Raw genomic sequence first — 17,900 nt, 5'->3', positions numbered from 1 at the left:
GCTGGGAGTATATGCTAGTGTTTCCAAATGCTTTTTCTGTATATATGAAGGTGATTATGTATTATTAGTGACTTTTGTTTGAACTTTAAACCAACCCTGCCATCCTGGAATAGACTGCTTAGTCAGGATATATTGCTATTTTATATATTACTCGGTGATTTTTTTTCTTTTTTCAATTGTTACAAAGATGAGGTATAGATGGGCTACAGTTACATAGATCAGGTAAAGAGATGACTCAGATTTTAAGAAATAGCTTTTTGGGGGGTTACTGTGTGAAATTTTATTATATTTTTGTGTCATTTTGGAACCAGAGTAATGCTGACCTTTTGATTGAATCAAGAGCAATTCTATTTTGTCTATAAATGGTAGTAGAAATCCTCACAATTCAGATGAGTTTGAGATTGTCTTTGTAGGTGTTTTAAAACTACAAATTCAATCCTTTAATAAAAGTGTTCAAGTATTTTTTAATGAACTTTGGTAGTTTGTGTCTTTAAATAATTTTTGTCTATTTCATTTAAGCTGTCAAATTTGTCCAGATAAAGTTGTTGATAATATTTTCTTCTTCTCTTTCCCATCCTCTTTCCCTTTCTTTTGCTCCTATTACCTATATTCAGTTTCTTCCTTGTTTGTTCTTTGCCAATCTTTTTAAAGGTTTTTCAGTTTTATTGATCGTCTTAAAGATCTAGCTTTGGGATTCCAATTTTAGTCAGTTATTTTTGTTTCTTTTATATTCCTTAGATTTTTGCTTTTGCTCTTTTCCTGTGCAGATTTTAGCCCTTATTTATTGTCCCTTTCTTGTTATCTTAGGTAAAATCAGTTTTGATATTGGTAGTCTTTCTTTTTTTCTAAGATAAATGTTTTGTTTGGTAATTTGCCTTCTGAATAGTGCTTGAGTTGCATCTTGCAGTACTTGGTATGTTGTGTTTTTATTTCTATTCAATTTCAAATACTCTATCATTTCTCTTTTATACTTTGGCCCTGTGTTTATTTACAAATGTGTAATTTGGGTTTTCAAACATTGAATATTTCTAGGTATTTTCCTCATATTGACTTCTAATTTATTTCCACAGTGATCAGAGAATATACTTTGTATGATTTTTTTTTACATTTGTTGAATACATTATATGGCTTAGAATATAGTCTAACACATATTCCATATATATTTGAAAATAATATATACTCTATTGTTAATATTATAAATGTTCATTGAATCAAATTAGTGGATAGTGTTATTTTAGTTTTACATGTAGTAGTTTTCTTCTGTATTGTCTTACTTTTTGTTTTAACAATTATGAAGATACTTAATAGGAAAAAAATCTTAATTATAGAACACTTTCATCATCTTAAAAATTGTTTCAGACATGAATGTAAAACCTGCTGCTTTTTCTTTAGTCTGGCTGAAGACAAAGTCCCAGTAAAATTTGAAGACAGACAATAGTTTTCAACCTTCCTTTGAAAGGAGTATTGCATTATACTGTTTTATTGAAATTATCAAGGTTTCCCAAATTCCATTTGATTTTTTCCATTTGTTTCTAATTTTAAAAATTGAGATGCATTTTTCCAACCATTTGGTTTGCTGATAGGAGCTTGCCTTAAATTTGCTAATCACTCTAAGTATGTTAATGTACCATGTGATTTTTTTTTGTTTCTTCTGTATGTTTTCCTCCCCCATGGTATGACCCCTGATTCTGATGCTCTGCATCTTGTATATACATTTTCTAATGTGGGAAAGGGAAGGAAAATAACAAAATGCTGAAATAAGGATACAGGTTAACCCATTGTGACATTGAGATATACAATATACTATGTTGAAAACAAACTTTACACTTTCGAGGCAAGGAGGGAGAAGTTGTGAAGTTAGGGAGGCAAGAGATGATAGCGAAAAAACAAAGGAGGATTGGCTGGGAAGATGGCTCAGTGGTAGAGTGCTTGCCTTGCATGCATGAGGCCTTGGGTTCGATTCCTCAGCACCACATAAGAAAAAAGAAAAAGCCGGAAGTGGCTCTGTGGCTCAAGTGGTAGAGTGCTAGCCTTGAGCCAAGAGACAGCGCCCAGGCCCAGAGTTCAGGCCCCACGACCGGACCCAAAAAAAAAAAAAAAAAAAAAAAAAGGAGGAAGTAACAATGCTCGATAGGAAATGTACTCATTATCTTACTCATGTAACTGTAACCCCTCTATACAGTATTTTTACAATAAAAATATATACAAAAAATTGTTCAGCACTAAAATAATTCCATTGTGAACATTTGTGTCTCCATATACGTATATATGAAAGTCTTACATGAAAATTTCTATAGTATAAATTCCCAGGACTGGTGTGGATGAATAGTATTGTATGTTCTTTGTATGTTTGGAGTAGGCAAAATTGCCTTTTCAAAGTTTTGACAAAGTATACTTATTCCAAGGTATCTTAGTGCCTTCTGAATATTAGAATACCTTTTCAGTGAATCATACTTATATCTTGAGAAAATAAAATATAGGAGAATTATGTGCATATAAAAACAAATTTGAGACTCTATAATCTCCGTAACTGATATTGTTGAAAGATGACAAAAAAAATATTATTGAACTGAAGAATCATATTGGGTAAAACAATCTTTGACTTTTGGTGAACTTAAAATTTTGATGGGGTTTGGGAGGAGGGAAAGAAGGAGAAAAATGAGAGGGAGTAACAAATTAGACAAGAAATGTAATCACTGCCTTAGTTATGTAACTGTAACCCCTCTGTATATCACCTTGACAATAAAAGTAAAATAAAAAAGTGTTGATGCACTCAAATGCACAGCAAATATGTAATAGTAATTCAAGAAATTCCTTCAGATTCTTAAGTTCTTAAATCCCTTCTTCATATTCTTAAATTGTTTTAATTTATGCATTTGATTTTTACAGACTACACTTTCAGACTTAATGTTGAAGATGGAGTGGGAATCCCCAAAATACCCGTACATCCTATTGGATATGCTGATGCAGAAATATTGCTACGGTACACCTTTTTAGTTGGTATGATAGTAAGATATCTTGCCTTAAGATATCTAAAACCAGTATTAGACACTTACAGTAAAAATAAGTTCTCATATTGGAAGTGGTGCTGTAGCTTAAATGGTAGAGCACTCACCTTGAGCTGAAATGCTGAGGGACAGTGCTCAGGCCCAGAGTTCAAGCCCCATAACCAACCAAAAGAAAAAGAAGTTCTCATATCAAAATAAGTCATGAAGTAAATACAATAGAACATAGTTTTTGTTCTATAAGAGAAGTTAGTTTAGTGACTAAGAAACACCAATAAAACACTGCTATCTTTGCTGCAAATGAATTTTTCAAATGCAAAACTGAAAAGATAAAAAATTAAATATTCATTTGAGTTTTTCAAGTTTTTGGAATTCCTTGACTACCCATTAGATATCTGTACTTAGTTTGTAATGTAAAAATATGATCTTACCTACCATTTACCAAATTGGTGATTTTAAACCATTACTGAATCAGCCTCTGGCTTATTTTATCTATAATATGGAGGTGTCAGTATTTCTTCCTGATGAGTTATTATGTAATCATAGTATCTAGATTGTGGGAAATTAATTCATCTTGGCTGCTATTGTTGATATGCCTTAATCTATCTCCCATCTTCCATTTTTAATAATATCTGCATCAAGCCAGGCTCTGGTAGCTCACGCCTGTAACCCTAGCTACTCAGGAGGCTGAGATCTGAGGATCGCAGTTCATAGCCAGCCGGGCAGGAAAGTCCATGAGACTCTTATCTCCAATAAAGTACTAGAAAACCGGAAGTGGGCTGTGGATCAAGCAGTAGAACACTCGCCTTGAGTTGAAGAGCACAGGGACAGCGCCCAAGCCCAGAGTTCAAGCCCCATGACTGACCCAATAATAATAACAACAATAATAATAATAATATCTGCACCAGAACAATATAATAATTTCTTGATGGACATCCCTATGTAATCGGTACTATCTTTACAAATTAATTTCTTCTTAACGCAGTCAGTTCTATATTGTAGATATTTTCTCCACATAACTAAGGTCTGAGGCAAGGAAACTGTGACTTTCCATTTGCCTCATTGTTTTCATTTTTCTTTTTAGTTCATATCAGCTGCACATTGTATGATGTATTCATCTCATTTATGACTCTTGCTAGAATATGGGCATCACAAGGGCAGGTTTGACAACTTGTTCAATAAAGACTTAGCCCACACAGAGCAAGGTGTTATATTACCTTCAACTTCATGATTTCTTCTTAGAAACTCAAGCTCAGTATTTTTCTTTTATTTTCTCTTGAAAGCCACTTGGGTGGACCTGCCTCACCAGATGAGAGCTGGAAGGGAGCTCTTAATGTTGTTTACAAAATTGGGCCTGGCTTTACAGGCAGTGACACTTCCAGGTAATTTTGTGATTTGTAATATCCTGTTGTTTTACTACTAACTTTCAAAATTCATTATGAGTGAAGCATCAAGTTAAATTAAAGGACAGAGGGGTGAAGAGAAAGAGAAAAAGGAACTAATAGTTATTGAAGGTGTCCTTTAAGCATTAATTAGTTAAAACAAGTAAAACACTTAGCTATAAATACTCATTAGACCTATCATTATACTTATTATTGTTTTTAACTTATTACAGCAGTACAGGAGTGAACACAGTTGTATAGAAAGAGTAAAAGTTTTCCATCGGTGAAGACAACTCATGGATCAGCTTGTAGCTAACAGGGGAATAGCATCGATTAGACAGAATTTTGAGAAGTCTGAAATGCTGATGTGGCAGGTGGGATGTTAACATTGATAGGTCAGAATAAAAACAGCTTTTTATTAAAATAATTTTAGCCAATTATTTTCCATAACTTATTGAACCATTGATTCTTAGAGTTGAGAACTCCATTATCTAATTTATTTATACCCTTTTAAAGTAGGAACTCATTATGATAAACAAAAGCTTCTAGGAACTGGTGACTTATTCCTCTAATATTAGCTAATCAAGAGGCTAAATCTAAAAGCTCATGGTTAGAGGCCAGTCTGAAGAGGCATATAAATTGAAAAGTCTCTCTTCAAAATAATCAGCGTAAAGCTGGGCTGGTGTTGTAGCTCAAGTGGTAGAGTGCCAACTGAGCAAGCCATCCAAGTTAGCACAAGGCTCTGAGTTCAAGCCTCAGTGCCACCAAAAGTAAACATAAAGACTGTTTTGAATTATGAGTAGAATCATACAAGCACAGAAAAAGCATGGACTTTGTTCTATAATGTCAATTATAGAGGACACACAGAAACATAAGAAATCCCAGGTCTAGATAATCAAAAACCGGTTCTTCTTCCATGTGAGTACAAATCAGTCAACAATAATCAAAAAAATTGTCTTATATCTTACCTCACATGGATGTTGATAATATATTGTTCCATTTAGAGACTACAAATGACAAGATATAAAGCTGCATGTCTAAGTATATTATTGCTACCAACAAAGAATAACTTAATCTGTACTAAGCAGAGTAGAAACTTAAGTAAACACATTAATAAAGAAAAAATAAGGTCTGGGACTATGGCTTAGTAGAATCCTTGCCTACCATGCATGAAGCCCTAGGTTCAGTTCCTCTGTACAACATACTCAGAAAAAAGCTGGAAGTGGCACTGTAGCTCAAAGTGGTAGAGTACTAGCCTTGAGCAAAAGAAGCTCAGGGACAGTTCCCAGACCCTGGGTTCAAGTCCCAGGACTGGCAAATAAAAAATAAAAAAAGAAGAGAAAAAATAAAGTTAGGCATACAGTGTCAGCAAAGTTGAGGTTTTCCATTTAAGAGTTTAACAGCATTTCTGCACTACTACTAACTACTACTGCTACTACTATTACTGTTACTATTTTTGTACTGAGATTAATCCTACAGCCTTGCTTCTGTTAATAAACACACATGTTCCACCATTAAGCTGCATGCCAAGCTCTCTGTTATTTTTTCTCTCAGTAACAGGAGTAAATAGTGTACTTTTAAAAATTATGTTAAAATAACAATTTGCACAGGAGTTTTAATTCAACATGCCTCTTTGTGAGTATGATCATTTTAATCAGTGTCACCCCTTTTCATTATTCTCCCTATCTCTCTCAACCCCACTGAACCCCTCAATTTCCCTAGTTCCATCTTCACCTATAAACATTGAACAGCATGATTTAATTCTCCCACCCTTCCTTTCTTCTTGCCCTAAAATGGAAAGAACTCATGCACTGATTACTCTCCTCTTAAAGGTGTTTTCAGTTCACTATCACAAGGTTGTTTATGTACTGAGAAACAGAATGTGCTTTAGGAGGAAGGGAATTACACTTAACATTATATAGGCTCTGCAAACCTGTTGGTTATTCCATTCAAAACAAACATAAATGAAAATAACTAGATCCTTCTCTCCCCAAGTAAACAAAGGCTTGTTTTATTCTCTTATGAAAAAGTGGCTACATATTTCCCCCTGTTATCCTGGAGTCATAAAATACATGTGACCTTGTGACAAGTTATTTTTCTGTTTAGATAAGCTTGATTTTATTTTCCTTTGTGTTTTCTAACTTGCTTAATTCCATTCATAAATGATTAATTTAATCAATGTCCAGATCAGAATCAACAATTCCAGCCTGGAAAATGTCCATTATGGACATATGTATTTGAGCAGAGTTTCCCTAATTATCACTTAACTGTAGAGTTTATCATTATTCTTACATGAAGCACATAGGCTGGGTTTTTGTTGTTATTGTTTTGTTTCTTAATGTTACTGAGCAGCAAGAATTGCTAACACAGTCAGCCATGCGTTTACTTCATACAAAGATGAGCAATGTGTCATTAGGTGATTTCATCCTTGTTTGAATGCTAGAAAGTACTTACACAAATGACACAGTGCTGTTCACTTCCTATTAACACAATCAACAGCTCTCATAAAAACAAGATGTATGGGACTACCATTGTCATAACATGGTATAATGTCTTAGAATGGACTTTAAAAGTAAATAGCAGTATAATTTTTTATCTAAACCAACAATGCAAAGTACAATATATTGTATTCTACATAACATCATTGCTACACTTAATTTTGATGGAGAACAGTATGTGCTCTTGAGCACAGGGCCTTGTGCTCTCCCTTGGCTTTTTGTTCAAGGCTGGGTTCTACCACTTGAGCTATACCTTCACTTGCAGCTTTTTGCTAGTTAATTGGAGATGAATCTCATGGACTTTCTGCTTAGACTGCCATTGAACCATGATCCTCAGATCTAAACCTCAATTTGCTTTTGATTGTGTGTGTATGTGTCTGTGTGTGACACTTTCAAATGAATGACTGCAACAGGTTTACTCACTAGTATCACCAAAAATGCATGAATAATTGTGAGATGACAGGATGGCATCTTGATTATAGGCAATAGGAACTTTTCAGCTCCTTTATCATTTCAAAGGACCACTGTCATATATGAGGTCTTTTACTGAATGAAAAGACTGTCTTCCTTGTAATTAGGTAGGCTATATTTAAAGTTTAAAAATCAATACCTAAGACCTTTAATACGATATTTAGAATTATACATAAATATCAGCAATAGCAGAATATTAAAAAATAGTTTTAAAGTTTTCACTTTAAGGTAAAGGCTTAGGTATAAGAAGCAAATTGTCATGATGCCCTCATCTTCCTTGTAAGTGGTTCAACAGTATAAACAGATGATTTTATATGCAGACATGTGTGAATCAACACTCTGAAGGTACAACTTTCTGTAGGTCTGAGTATTTTCCTAACAAAACATGGGAAGAAAATTGTAAATATAATGCCATGTATAAAATCATTCATTTCTTCTGAAATTCTAGGAAAGTTCGAATGCATGTTCACAATACCAATAAAATTACAAGGATTTACAATGTGATTGGAACAATTAGAGGATCTTTGGAACCTGGTCAGTTAATTGATTTTTTTCAAATACATTTTCTTTTGACAAAGAGTAAGGATGAAAAAATATTAATTTCAGGAAACAAATTACACTTTAATGATTGACATAAAATAAATTTGTGGGGAAGAAGGGAAATCTACAGCTGTAAAAGATTTGACATTACAGTGTTATACTATAGGCAGAATTGCATGCTGGGAATATTTAAGTTAAATATATAAATTACAAATATTCATGTCCTTATCCAGATAGGTATGTTATTCTGGGAGGTCACCGGGACTCCTGGGTATTTGGAGGGATTGACCCCACCACTGGAACTGCAGTACTGCAGGAAATTGCTCAGAGCTTTGGAAAACTGCTACAGGCAGGTAAGTAATATTTATTTGGTAGGTACTGACAGAATATGACTTATTTAATACTCCTCTATTTTTCGATGGGTGTCCCTAATCATGTATATTAACAATTATTACAGGCTGGAGACCTAGGAGAACTATCATTTTTGCCAGCTGGGATGCTGAAGAATTTGGGTTACTCGGTTCCACAGAATGGGCTGAGGTAATTAAGACAGGAAAGGGCCTTATTATTTATCTTGTTAATTATATTTTGTCAACGAGAGATATTTATCTATCTACCTACCTACATACCTACATAGATCTATCTAGCAATACTTATAATACATATATTCCTTATTGCTCCAGAAATTATGCATATAAAATATGCATATATAACATATAGATATATAATATGTATACATATATAATTTTATATTACATTATATGTTTGGATATATCTTCATAGATGTGCAGATATAAGGATGATTACAGATTCTATTGCTTAACATGCTTTTAATTTGGCAAATGACTCAAGGAACTTTAAGAAATAGAGTTTTTTTTTCCTTTTATGCTACTTTCACAAAACCAAATGGTCAGGCTACACATATATTCATTGTCAACAATTCTTTTCTATATTTTGTGAAAATTAAATCTGTAAACTCAGAAGATAATCAATAGCAGGCTATTGTTTGTATGTGTGTTTGTGTGAGTGTATGCCAGTACTGGGGCTTTAACTCAGGGCCTGAGCTCTATCTCTGAGAATTTTTATTTTTTGCTTAAGGCTAGTGCTCTACTTCTTGAGCCACAGCTCTACTTCTGGCATTTTTGCTGGTTAATTGGCAACAAGAGGCTCACAGACTTTCCTGTTCAAGCTGGCTTCAAACCGTGATCCTCAGATCTCAGCCTCCTGAGTAACTAGGATTACAGGCATGAGCTTTACGCACCCAGCTCAAAAGCTGTTTTTACCTTTCACAAATGATAAATTTGTAGATTGCATTACTTAATAAAGTAACCTACTGTGTTGTTGTTATTTATTTTATTTTATTTTTCTCAATCATGGGGCTAGAACTCAAAGCCTGAGCACTGTCCCTGACCTTTTTCATTCAAAACTAACACTCTACCATTCTGAAGCACAGTACTACTTCTGGTTTTCTGGTGGTTAATTCAAGATAAGAGTCTCATGGCCTTTCCTATCCTAGCTGTGTTTGAACCAAAATATTCAGATTTCAGCCTCCTGAGTAGCTAGGATCACATGCGTGAACCACCAATGCCAGCTAATAACCTATGTTATAATTTTACAAGATTTTTTTAAAAATTGTCCTTCAGATAATGATGTTCACTTTCACTTGCTCTTAATTCTTTCATTGTGTCTCCTTGGCCCTTTTCTTTCATCCTCCTCCCCAAACCTCTTTATTAAGTAATTTGTAACTTTATATGTATTTAAGTTAAGCTCACACATGTTTGTGTACATTGGTACTTGCTTTTGCTCCACCATTTATCCATTATTAGGCGTCCAGATTCCATAGAAGTGTTATAAAGCATAGTACATACAGCTTGACATTGTAAGTACTTCAAAATAATGTCCTCCCTTTGACATATAAAAATAGTAAGGGGTATGTGAATCATATAAACATCAGAGTAAAGTCATATGCAATTATTTGTCTAATGTCACTTTTCCTTTGTTGATTATATTTACATAGCAATTTTTATTTTTTACAGTAGGAATTTGAAACAAAGTGGTTAATTTAAATCAATCAAGTATCCTTCATTAAGGTCATTAATTATGAGAAATATTTCTATGATACATGCATGTATAAATATGTGTGTCTATTTTAGAAGCCCAAATAAAGAACAAAGATTTAGCGGGGTGCTGGTGGCTCAAGCCTGTAATCCTAGCTACTCAGGAGGCTGAGATTCAAAGCCAGCCCCAGGCAGGAAAGTCCGGGAGACTCTTCATTGCCAGTAAAATCACCAGAAAACTGAAAGTGGTGCTGTGGCTCAAGTTGTAGAGTGCTAGCCTTGAGATGAAGAGCTGAGGGAAGCATCCAGGCCCAGAGTTCAAGCCCCATGACTGACAAAAGAAAAAAAAAAAAGAACAAAGATTTAAAACAATAAATGTGCTTTGTATTAATTTTGTAATTGATTTTGTATTAATTATATGCACATATGGATTAAAAGAAAATTTCAACACTCTTCAGTTTTCTACTGGATTCTGTATCATATTCAACAGCATCTTTAACTTCTATGTATACACATAGGGGATCATCTTTATACTACAATTGTTAAGGAAGCTCTTTCTCTGCTGTACACTGACCATCGCTGGAGTTACCTCCCAGAGACCCTGTGAAAGGTGAAAACCCGCCGAGTAGCGGCGGTAGGCAGTCGCCCCTCTCTATCTCATGGCTCACTGATGGCTGTTCCACAGATTCCCACGGGTCTCTGGAATAGTGAGGGAGCGCTATTTACTATTTCTTTTAGTACCCCGCGATACAGTGAAGCCACAATGAATGAACACGATGTAGCGAGGGACAACTGTAATCAAGTTTGTGGTTCAAGCTAGTACAACAAGATGATGGATTTTATTGTACCATAAACACACAAGCTTTGTGATGTTTCTATTATAACAAGTTCTCACAGGTAATGAGACACAACGAGGGAAACACAGAGAGAGTGAGGGTTGTGAAGGGCTATCAGCACATGCCTGTCTCTACATGATGCTTTCTTGGATGTGTGTATTTGTATGGGTTTGATAGTTTTGGTTTTGTGCTAAAATGTCCCTCCTTCTTTCCCTCTGCTCGCCTTTGTAAAAATTTGTTCAGTACCCATTTGTTTTCATAAATTTGGACACTTTTCTATTTTTCACTATGAATATAAGAACTTTTTTCTAGGTGTCTGCTCATAGTGGACTTTAGAATTTGGTGTCTGTAAGAATTGATCATTGGGGCTGTCTGTTAGAAAACACAGATTTCAGGCCTGCCTTTGAGCAGTTCTCATTAGATCTGGAACCAGGCACCAAATGTTGAAACCTCTCCCTGGCGTATTCTGATTCAGGGAATCATGAAGACACATTTGAAAAAATGCTTTTTTTGTGTCTCTTTGATGATACTACAAACAGAAGCTACTACCTCATAATATTCTTCTAATTTGACTCTTACTAGTTTTGTCAATCATTTATTTACCCTCATTTCTCAAGAGGTATGGTCAGAATTTGGATTGGTTTGTAAAGCATGTGGAAACCATTCTTCCACTATACTATTTTGCTTATTTTGTTTATATTTTCACCAAAGTAAATGTTGTAAATTAGGTCACAACTTTGCTTCAACTACAGGAGAATGTGAAAATACTCCAGGAGAGAACCATTGCATATATCAATTCAGATTCGTCTATAGAAGGTAAATTTTATTTGAAACTGAAATAAAATGTGCAAAAAATTTATTTCAACTATGTTATGGTAATTAAAGAGTATATTGCATTTGAATGTTATAAATTCTCATTTGTCAGCTATCTCATATGCTTATTTTATCTTATGAGATTCCTCACTAATGATTTCATTTACAAGTTTATGATAGGGAAATATAATTTGTATCAATCACAACCATTTACAACTAAGCTACTATTTCTAATTTCTTTAGTATATTTACATTTTGTTTAGCTTGAATTACCCCTTAAAATTATAGCATTAACCACATTTTTCCTGTTAAAAAAGCAATCTGGTCTGGGAAGGTGGCTCAGTGGTAGAGTACTTGCCTTGCATGCAGGAGGGCCTGGGTTCACCATAAGCAGAAAAAGCCAGACGTGGCACTGTGGTTTAAATAGTAGAGTGCTAGCCTTGAGCTGAAGAGCTGGGGGACAGTGCCCAGGCCCAGAGTTCAGGCCCCACAACTGACACACAAAAAAAGGAATCTGTCTAAAAAATTGCACATACTATCCCATGCAGAAACATATCCTTGATGAAATAGTATTTTCTATGTGTATTGGGTGAGTTTGAAGTAAGCACAAGCTACTAACTTATTTGTTTTTGTTTTTGTGTCAGTATCATGTTTTTAACTCAGGGCCAAATGTCTCTCATTTGGTTGGATTGCTCAGGGTGGTTTTGTAACTCTTGAACACTAACTCTAGCTCAGCTTTTTGCTGGGTAATTAGACATGTCATCTCACAGACTTTCCTACTTGAGCTGGCTTTGAACTGGAATTCAATAGTTGGATTGAAAAGGGATGAGCCATTGGCATATGGCTTTTGCTTCATGGTATTTGCCTCCAGACTTCCATTGCATTTTTATTGCTTCTAGATGAATGTCAGAACTTTGTACTCTTGTCTAATGTTTTGGTACACATCTTTGCATTCAATGGAAAAATGAATAATTAATTCTGTGCTCTCACCACATTCCTTCACCATTGTCTTCCTGAAAGATGCTTGCCCGGGATGGTGGTTTCACAGCTGCCTTAACTGTTAAAGCCACCTATTCCATCTTCATTTCAGAACACATTCTGTAATTTCTTTCACTCTTGAGTTCCCATCATGGGAATTGTATCTTTAATTTACTTAAATACTGTTATATCTTGATTAAAATTATAAGATATTAGAGTGTGGTAACATGATTCTAGCATGGTGGGAGTGGAAGCAGGAGGATCAAGAGTTTGAGACCAGTCTGAACGATATAGTGAGCTTTCTGGTCAGGGTGGGCTATAAGCCTAGCCCTTGTTCCAAAAAGAAGTTTTAGAATTAAATGTAAATGGTATTTCATTTCTAAGTAATAATATTTTTGTGTTTTATCTATTTTTCAGGCAATTACACAATCCGAATTGACTGTACACCTCTTCTTTACCAATTGGTATATAAATTGACAAAAGAGGTATAGAAAGAGACCTGTCTGCCTGTTTTCTGATGAAAGTACTATGAGTAGCAATTAGTAGCATTTATTTTTCAACTGATATCAGTGCACTGCTGACTCAACAAAAGTAAAACTCAGGTGGCAACATGAAAAGGATGATGTCTGTGAAAAATTTGAAAAATCTCTAGAAAAGTTTATCAAAATAAGCAGGAAATTATATCCTAGGTACTTGGCAAAATTACCCACAGGCACCACCATAAAAGAACAAGAATTTGGACATGACTTTTTCCTTGGTATTTGCAAGAAGATATTTTTCTACAAATGATAATGATATATACATATTTATTTAGATAGTTAGCAAAAGTTGATGCCCAGTAGGATGTGGTTTTATACTGGCATGATTTTCTTTTGCCTCTTTCTCTAATCTCCAGTATGTGATTTATCTTCTTAGATCTCTAGCCCTGATGATGGTTTTGAGAGTAAATCACTATATGAAAGCTGGCTGGAAAAAGACCCGTCACCTGAGAATAAAGATCTTCCTAGGTAACACATATTCAGTTATGAATTGTCCTCTGCCTGTTTCTTCAAACATACCATTCTCCAATTAATGCATTGCCATTAATAATGTGGATAAAGTTAATAAAAGAATGTTCTATTCTTAGCCAAGCGCTGGTGGCTCACACCTGTAATCCTAGCCATTCAGGAGGCTGACATCTGAGGATAGTGGTTCAAAGCCAGCCGAGCAGGAAAGTCTGTGAAACTCTTATCTCCAATTAACCATCAGAAAACCAGAAGTGGCACTGTGGCTCAAGTGGTAGAGCACTCGCCTTGAGCTAAAGAGCTCAGGGACAGTGCCCAGGTCAAGTTGAAACCCCACAACTGACGAAAAAAAAAAAAAAAAAGGAATGTTCTGTGCAGCCATTGTTTTACTAATCCATTAACACAGCCAAACTTTAACCTTCAAATGAACACAGGAAGATCTATATTTGCACATTTTAGTCAAAATGATTTTTGTAACTTCATTAGCCATTATTTAGCATTCTTACCCAAAAGTTCCTGCAGATAAATAACAGATGCATTAAAAAACAATATAGGCACAAACAACAGTGATAAAGGAAAACTAAATGATGGATTATTTCTAAATTTAAGGAGAATTGACAACCAAAATGTGTGCTTACAAGTAATGTATTTAGATCTTGTAGATCTTTATTTTTAGCTCTTCTCTTGTAGACCAGAGCAGCTTTTTAAATTTTTTTTTTTAGTTTTTAAAAATTTTTGTTGTCCTCTCTAGGTGGGCTCTCTCACTGAGCCACAGCCTCGCACTTCATAGAACTGTTTCTAATACCAGCTTTATGTCATCACCCATATCCCAAATGAATATTGTGAAATTTCAAGTACTTTCTATTATAAAAACTTTATAATTGCTTGGTACTGGGGACTCACACTTGTAATCCTAACTACTCAGGATCTGAGTAGGATCTGTAACCTGAAGATGGCAGGCTGAAGCTATCTCCAATTAAGTATCAAATAAGCTGAAAGTGTAGCTGTAGCTCAGGTACCAGCTGTAGCTCAAGTACCAGCCTTAAGTAAAATAGCTCAAGTATAGTGTCCAGGCCCTGAGTTCAAGTCCCAGGATCAGAACAAAAAAGTTTCATAATCTAACAAAAATAGTCAAAAAGACATGTAAAAAACATTCAGAGGGCTAGTGGTTCTGACTGCAATTGTCAGTTACCACCAAAACATAAAATAAAAATACAATCTCAAAAACACATTTAACAGTCTAATAGCTTGGGAATTTACATTTAAGTTCTTTTCCTTTTTAATTTTCTTTTTTTGTATGCCAGTCATGTGTTAGGTTTTTAAAAAGAGGAAGCCTACTAAGAACAACAGCACCTTGGTTCGAATCCGAGTCACGGCACCATTTATGTTAGGTTTTTAAAAAGAGGTAGGCCGAGTAAGAACTGCACCACGAACATGGTATTCAGGTAAGGGGTAGGTTTATTCAGTAGACCTGCTGGGACCAGGCAAGGTTGGCACTCCATGTGGCTGGGAAAGGCCTAGGAAAGAGAGAGAGGAAAGAGAGAGAAAAGAGCTTGAGAAGAGCTAGACAAGAGCAGAGAGAGAGAGAGAGAGAGAGAGAGAGAGAGAGAGAAAATCTGGGCTAGGCCTTATCTAGGGTATGGGCGGAGAAAGGTGTGGCCACATCAAATTCAGATGTGACCTCAGCAGATGCAGATGTGACCTCTTCCAGGTGTCCCAGTTGCCGAGGTAATGCAAGTACTGGGTGGAAACTTTGCTGGGAGGAGGGTGGAGTCTGCTCGCCATCCAGGAGAGGACCTAACATCATGGGGCTTGAACTCTGGGCCTAGGCATTGTCCCTCAGCTCTTCGGCTCAAGGATAGTGCTCTACCACTTGAGCCACTATACCACTTCCAGTTTTCTAAATGGTTTTATTGGAGATAAGAGTCTCACAAACTTTTGTGCCTGGTCTAGCTATGAACCAGGATCCTCAGATCTCAGCCTCCTGGGTAGCTAGGATTACAGGTGTGAGTCACCAGCGCCCAGTTTTAATTTTCTTTTTTTATTGTGCTGGTTCTAGGTCTTGGACTCAGTGTCTGGGTGCTGTCCCTTAGCTTTTCTGTTTCACTTGAGCCATAGTACCACCCCAGGTTTTTGGTGGTTAATTGGAGATAAGAGTCTCCAGGACTTTCCTGCCTGGGTTGGCTTCAAACCACAGTCCTCAAATCTCAGCCTCAAAAGAAGCTAGGTTTACAGGTGTGACCACCCCCCTAACACCCAGCTTATAATTATATTCTCAATGTATATGTAATTGTATATTCTGCTTACTGACCTTTATTGTCACAACAGATTTTTTCCATGTCTTCTATTATATGTGTATATTTGTATGTAAATGTGTATATATGAATAGACAATGATTTGATTTTTAAAGGCAAAAATATCACAGACTATTTTTTATTTTTGTTATTTTATTTATTTGTTGATATAGGGTTTGTATTCAGGGTCTGGGCACTTTCCCTGAGCTTTTTTGCTCAAGTGAAAAAAGTGGAACCACAACTCCACTTCCTGTTTTTAGGTGGTTAATTGGAGATATGAGTCTCATGGCCTTTTTTGCCTGGGCTAGGCTTCACACTGAGATCTTCAGATCTCAGCCTCCAGCATGACTAGGATTATAGACATGAGCCACCAGTGCCTGGCTTAAGTGATTTTTTTTTAATTTTCTTTAAGAAGTTTTACAAAGGTTTATCATTTAACAAAACAATTTATGAATACAATATATCTTGATCAATGCCACCTACCTCTTTCAACATTCTCACATCTGACTGCTGAAATGAAACAAGGCACACTTATTTTCATGATTTTTTTAATTAATAAGGTTTTTTTTATTGTGAAAATACCGTACAGAGGAGTTACAATTACATGAGCAAGGTCATGAGTACATTTCTTATCAAGCATTGTTTTCTTCTCCTTTGTTTCCCCTTTCTATCCCTTCCCATCTTCCCCCACCCCGTGCCAAAGTTGTAAAGTTCATTTCTGGACATAATGTCTTGTACATCTCATCATTGCAATGGGTCTGCCTGTATCCCTATTTAAATGATTTGGTTTTTTTTCCCTTCCTCTCCACAAATTATACCAACATCAAATACAGTGAAAACAGGAGTTATACCATGGGGGAGGGACATACAAAGCAACAAAGAAATCATCTTATAAATATGTTAGAAACAATAGCAAGAAAGAAAAACCTTTTGAGTCCTTATCATCATTTTTGTTTTTGTTTTTGCTGGTCCTAGGGCTTGAATTCAGAGCTTGGGCACTGTCCCTGAGCTCCATTTGCTTAAGGCTAGTACTCTTCACTTGATCCACAGTGCTACTTCTGGCTCTTTCTCTGGTACTCCAGAATCAAACCCAGAGCTTCATACATGCTAGGCAAGCACTCTACCACTGGAAATGTGTCTTTTCATGATATTAAATATACATTTTCTGTGGCAGCTTTCTTATTACACTGGGGTGTGTGTGTGTGTGTGTGTGTGTGTGTGTGTGTGTGTGTGTGTGTGTGTGTGTGTGTGTGTGTGTTCATGCCAGAACTTGAACTCAGGGCCTAGTACTCTCCCTCAGTTTTCTGAGTCATGTATGATGCTCTTCTGCTTGATCCATACCTCCAGCCTGGACTCCTTGCTGAATAATTGGAAATTCATAGACTGTTTTATGGTTTGAGATTTTTTTTGTTTTGTTTGTTTGTTTTTCCTGGGTTAGCTTATAACCTGGAACCTCTAGGTCTCAGCCTATTACATGGCTCTAGTTCTTCTATAGACTATGGCTTCACTGTTTCCCCTCCCATGCATATCTCTAGTTCTCTCTTTTATATAGACTGTGGCTTCATTGGTTTCCCCTCTAAGCAAGTACCACAGATGGTGAAACTTCTGAAGACAGCTTCCTTATTATGATGTATGTTTTGTAAAAATATTCAACTCTAGTTGTACTCAGTGCAGATCTGTGATTTGTTGCAACAATCTTCCAGCGAATGATAGGGAAGTATCTTGAAAATTGGCCAGCTTTTTATGATTCTTTTATGTTCTGTGCAATTCGCTGCTCTAGTCAATTTCCTGTCAATTTAAATTTGTATTGTTTATTTTCTTGTACATGAGCCTATATTTATTTATCTATACTCTACATTTAGAATCAATAAGCTTGGATCTGGAAGTGATTTTGAAGCTTATTTTCAAAGACTTGGAATTGCTTCAGGCAGAGCACGTTATACTAAAAATAGGGTAAGGCAAATTTTATCCTTTTGAATATGTAATATATGTTTAAGTCAAATTTTTTTACTGTATTGAAAA

The 17,900-nt window shown here is 35.6% G+C and overlaps 1 protein-coding gene across 4 annotated transcripts in view; it reads left to right on the top strand.

Moving 5' to 3' along the window:
- The window catches only part of Naalad2 (N-acetylated alpha-linked acidic dipeptidase 2), a 43,686-nt gene that overhangs the window by 12,866 nt on the left and 12,920 nt on the right, over positions 1-17,900 (top strand). Inside the window, exons 7-15 of one of the 4 annotated variants that reach the window (XM_069989552.1) lie at positions 2,890-2,983; positions 4,289-4,387; positions 7,805-7,890; positions 8,130-8,249; positions 8,354-8,436; positions 11,518-11,605; positions 12,998-13,065; positions 13,496-13,587; positions 17,741-17,831. In XM_069989552.1, the coding sequence (XP_069845653.1) occupies positions 2,890-2,983; positions 4,289-4,387; positions 7,805-7,890; positions 8,130-8,249; positions 8,354-8,436; positions 11,518-11,605; positions 12,998-13,065; positions 13,496-13,587; positions 17,741-17,831 (821 nt within the window). The remainder of the gene's footprint in view (positions 1-2,889; positions 2,984-4,288; positions 4,388-7,804; positions 7,891-8,129; positions 8,250-8,353; positions 8,437-11,517; positions 11,606-12,997; positions 13,066-13,495; positions 13,588-17,740; positions 17,832-17,900) is intronic. The other 3 variants (XM_069989548.1, XM_069989550.1, XM_069989549.1) reach the window with 3 other exon arrangements.

The sequence above is a fragment of the Dipodomys merriami genome, unplaced genomic scaffold (assembly GCF_024711535.1).
Source record: "Dipodomys merriami isolate MVZ:Mamm:240054 unplaced genomic scaffold, mDipMer1.0.p SCAF_38, whole genome shotgun sequence".
Taxonomy (NCBI): domain Eukaryota; kingdom Metazoa; phylum Chordata; class Mammalia; order Rodentia; family Heteromyidae; genus Dipodomys; species Dipodomys merriami.
Note: the sequence above shows the minus strand (reverse complement) of the source record. Positions and strands in the feature narration are given on the sequence as shown.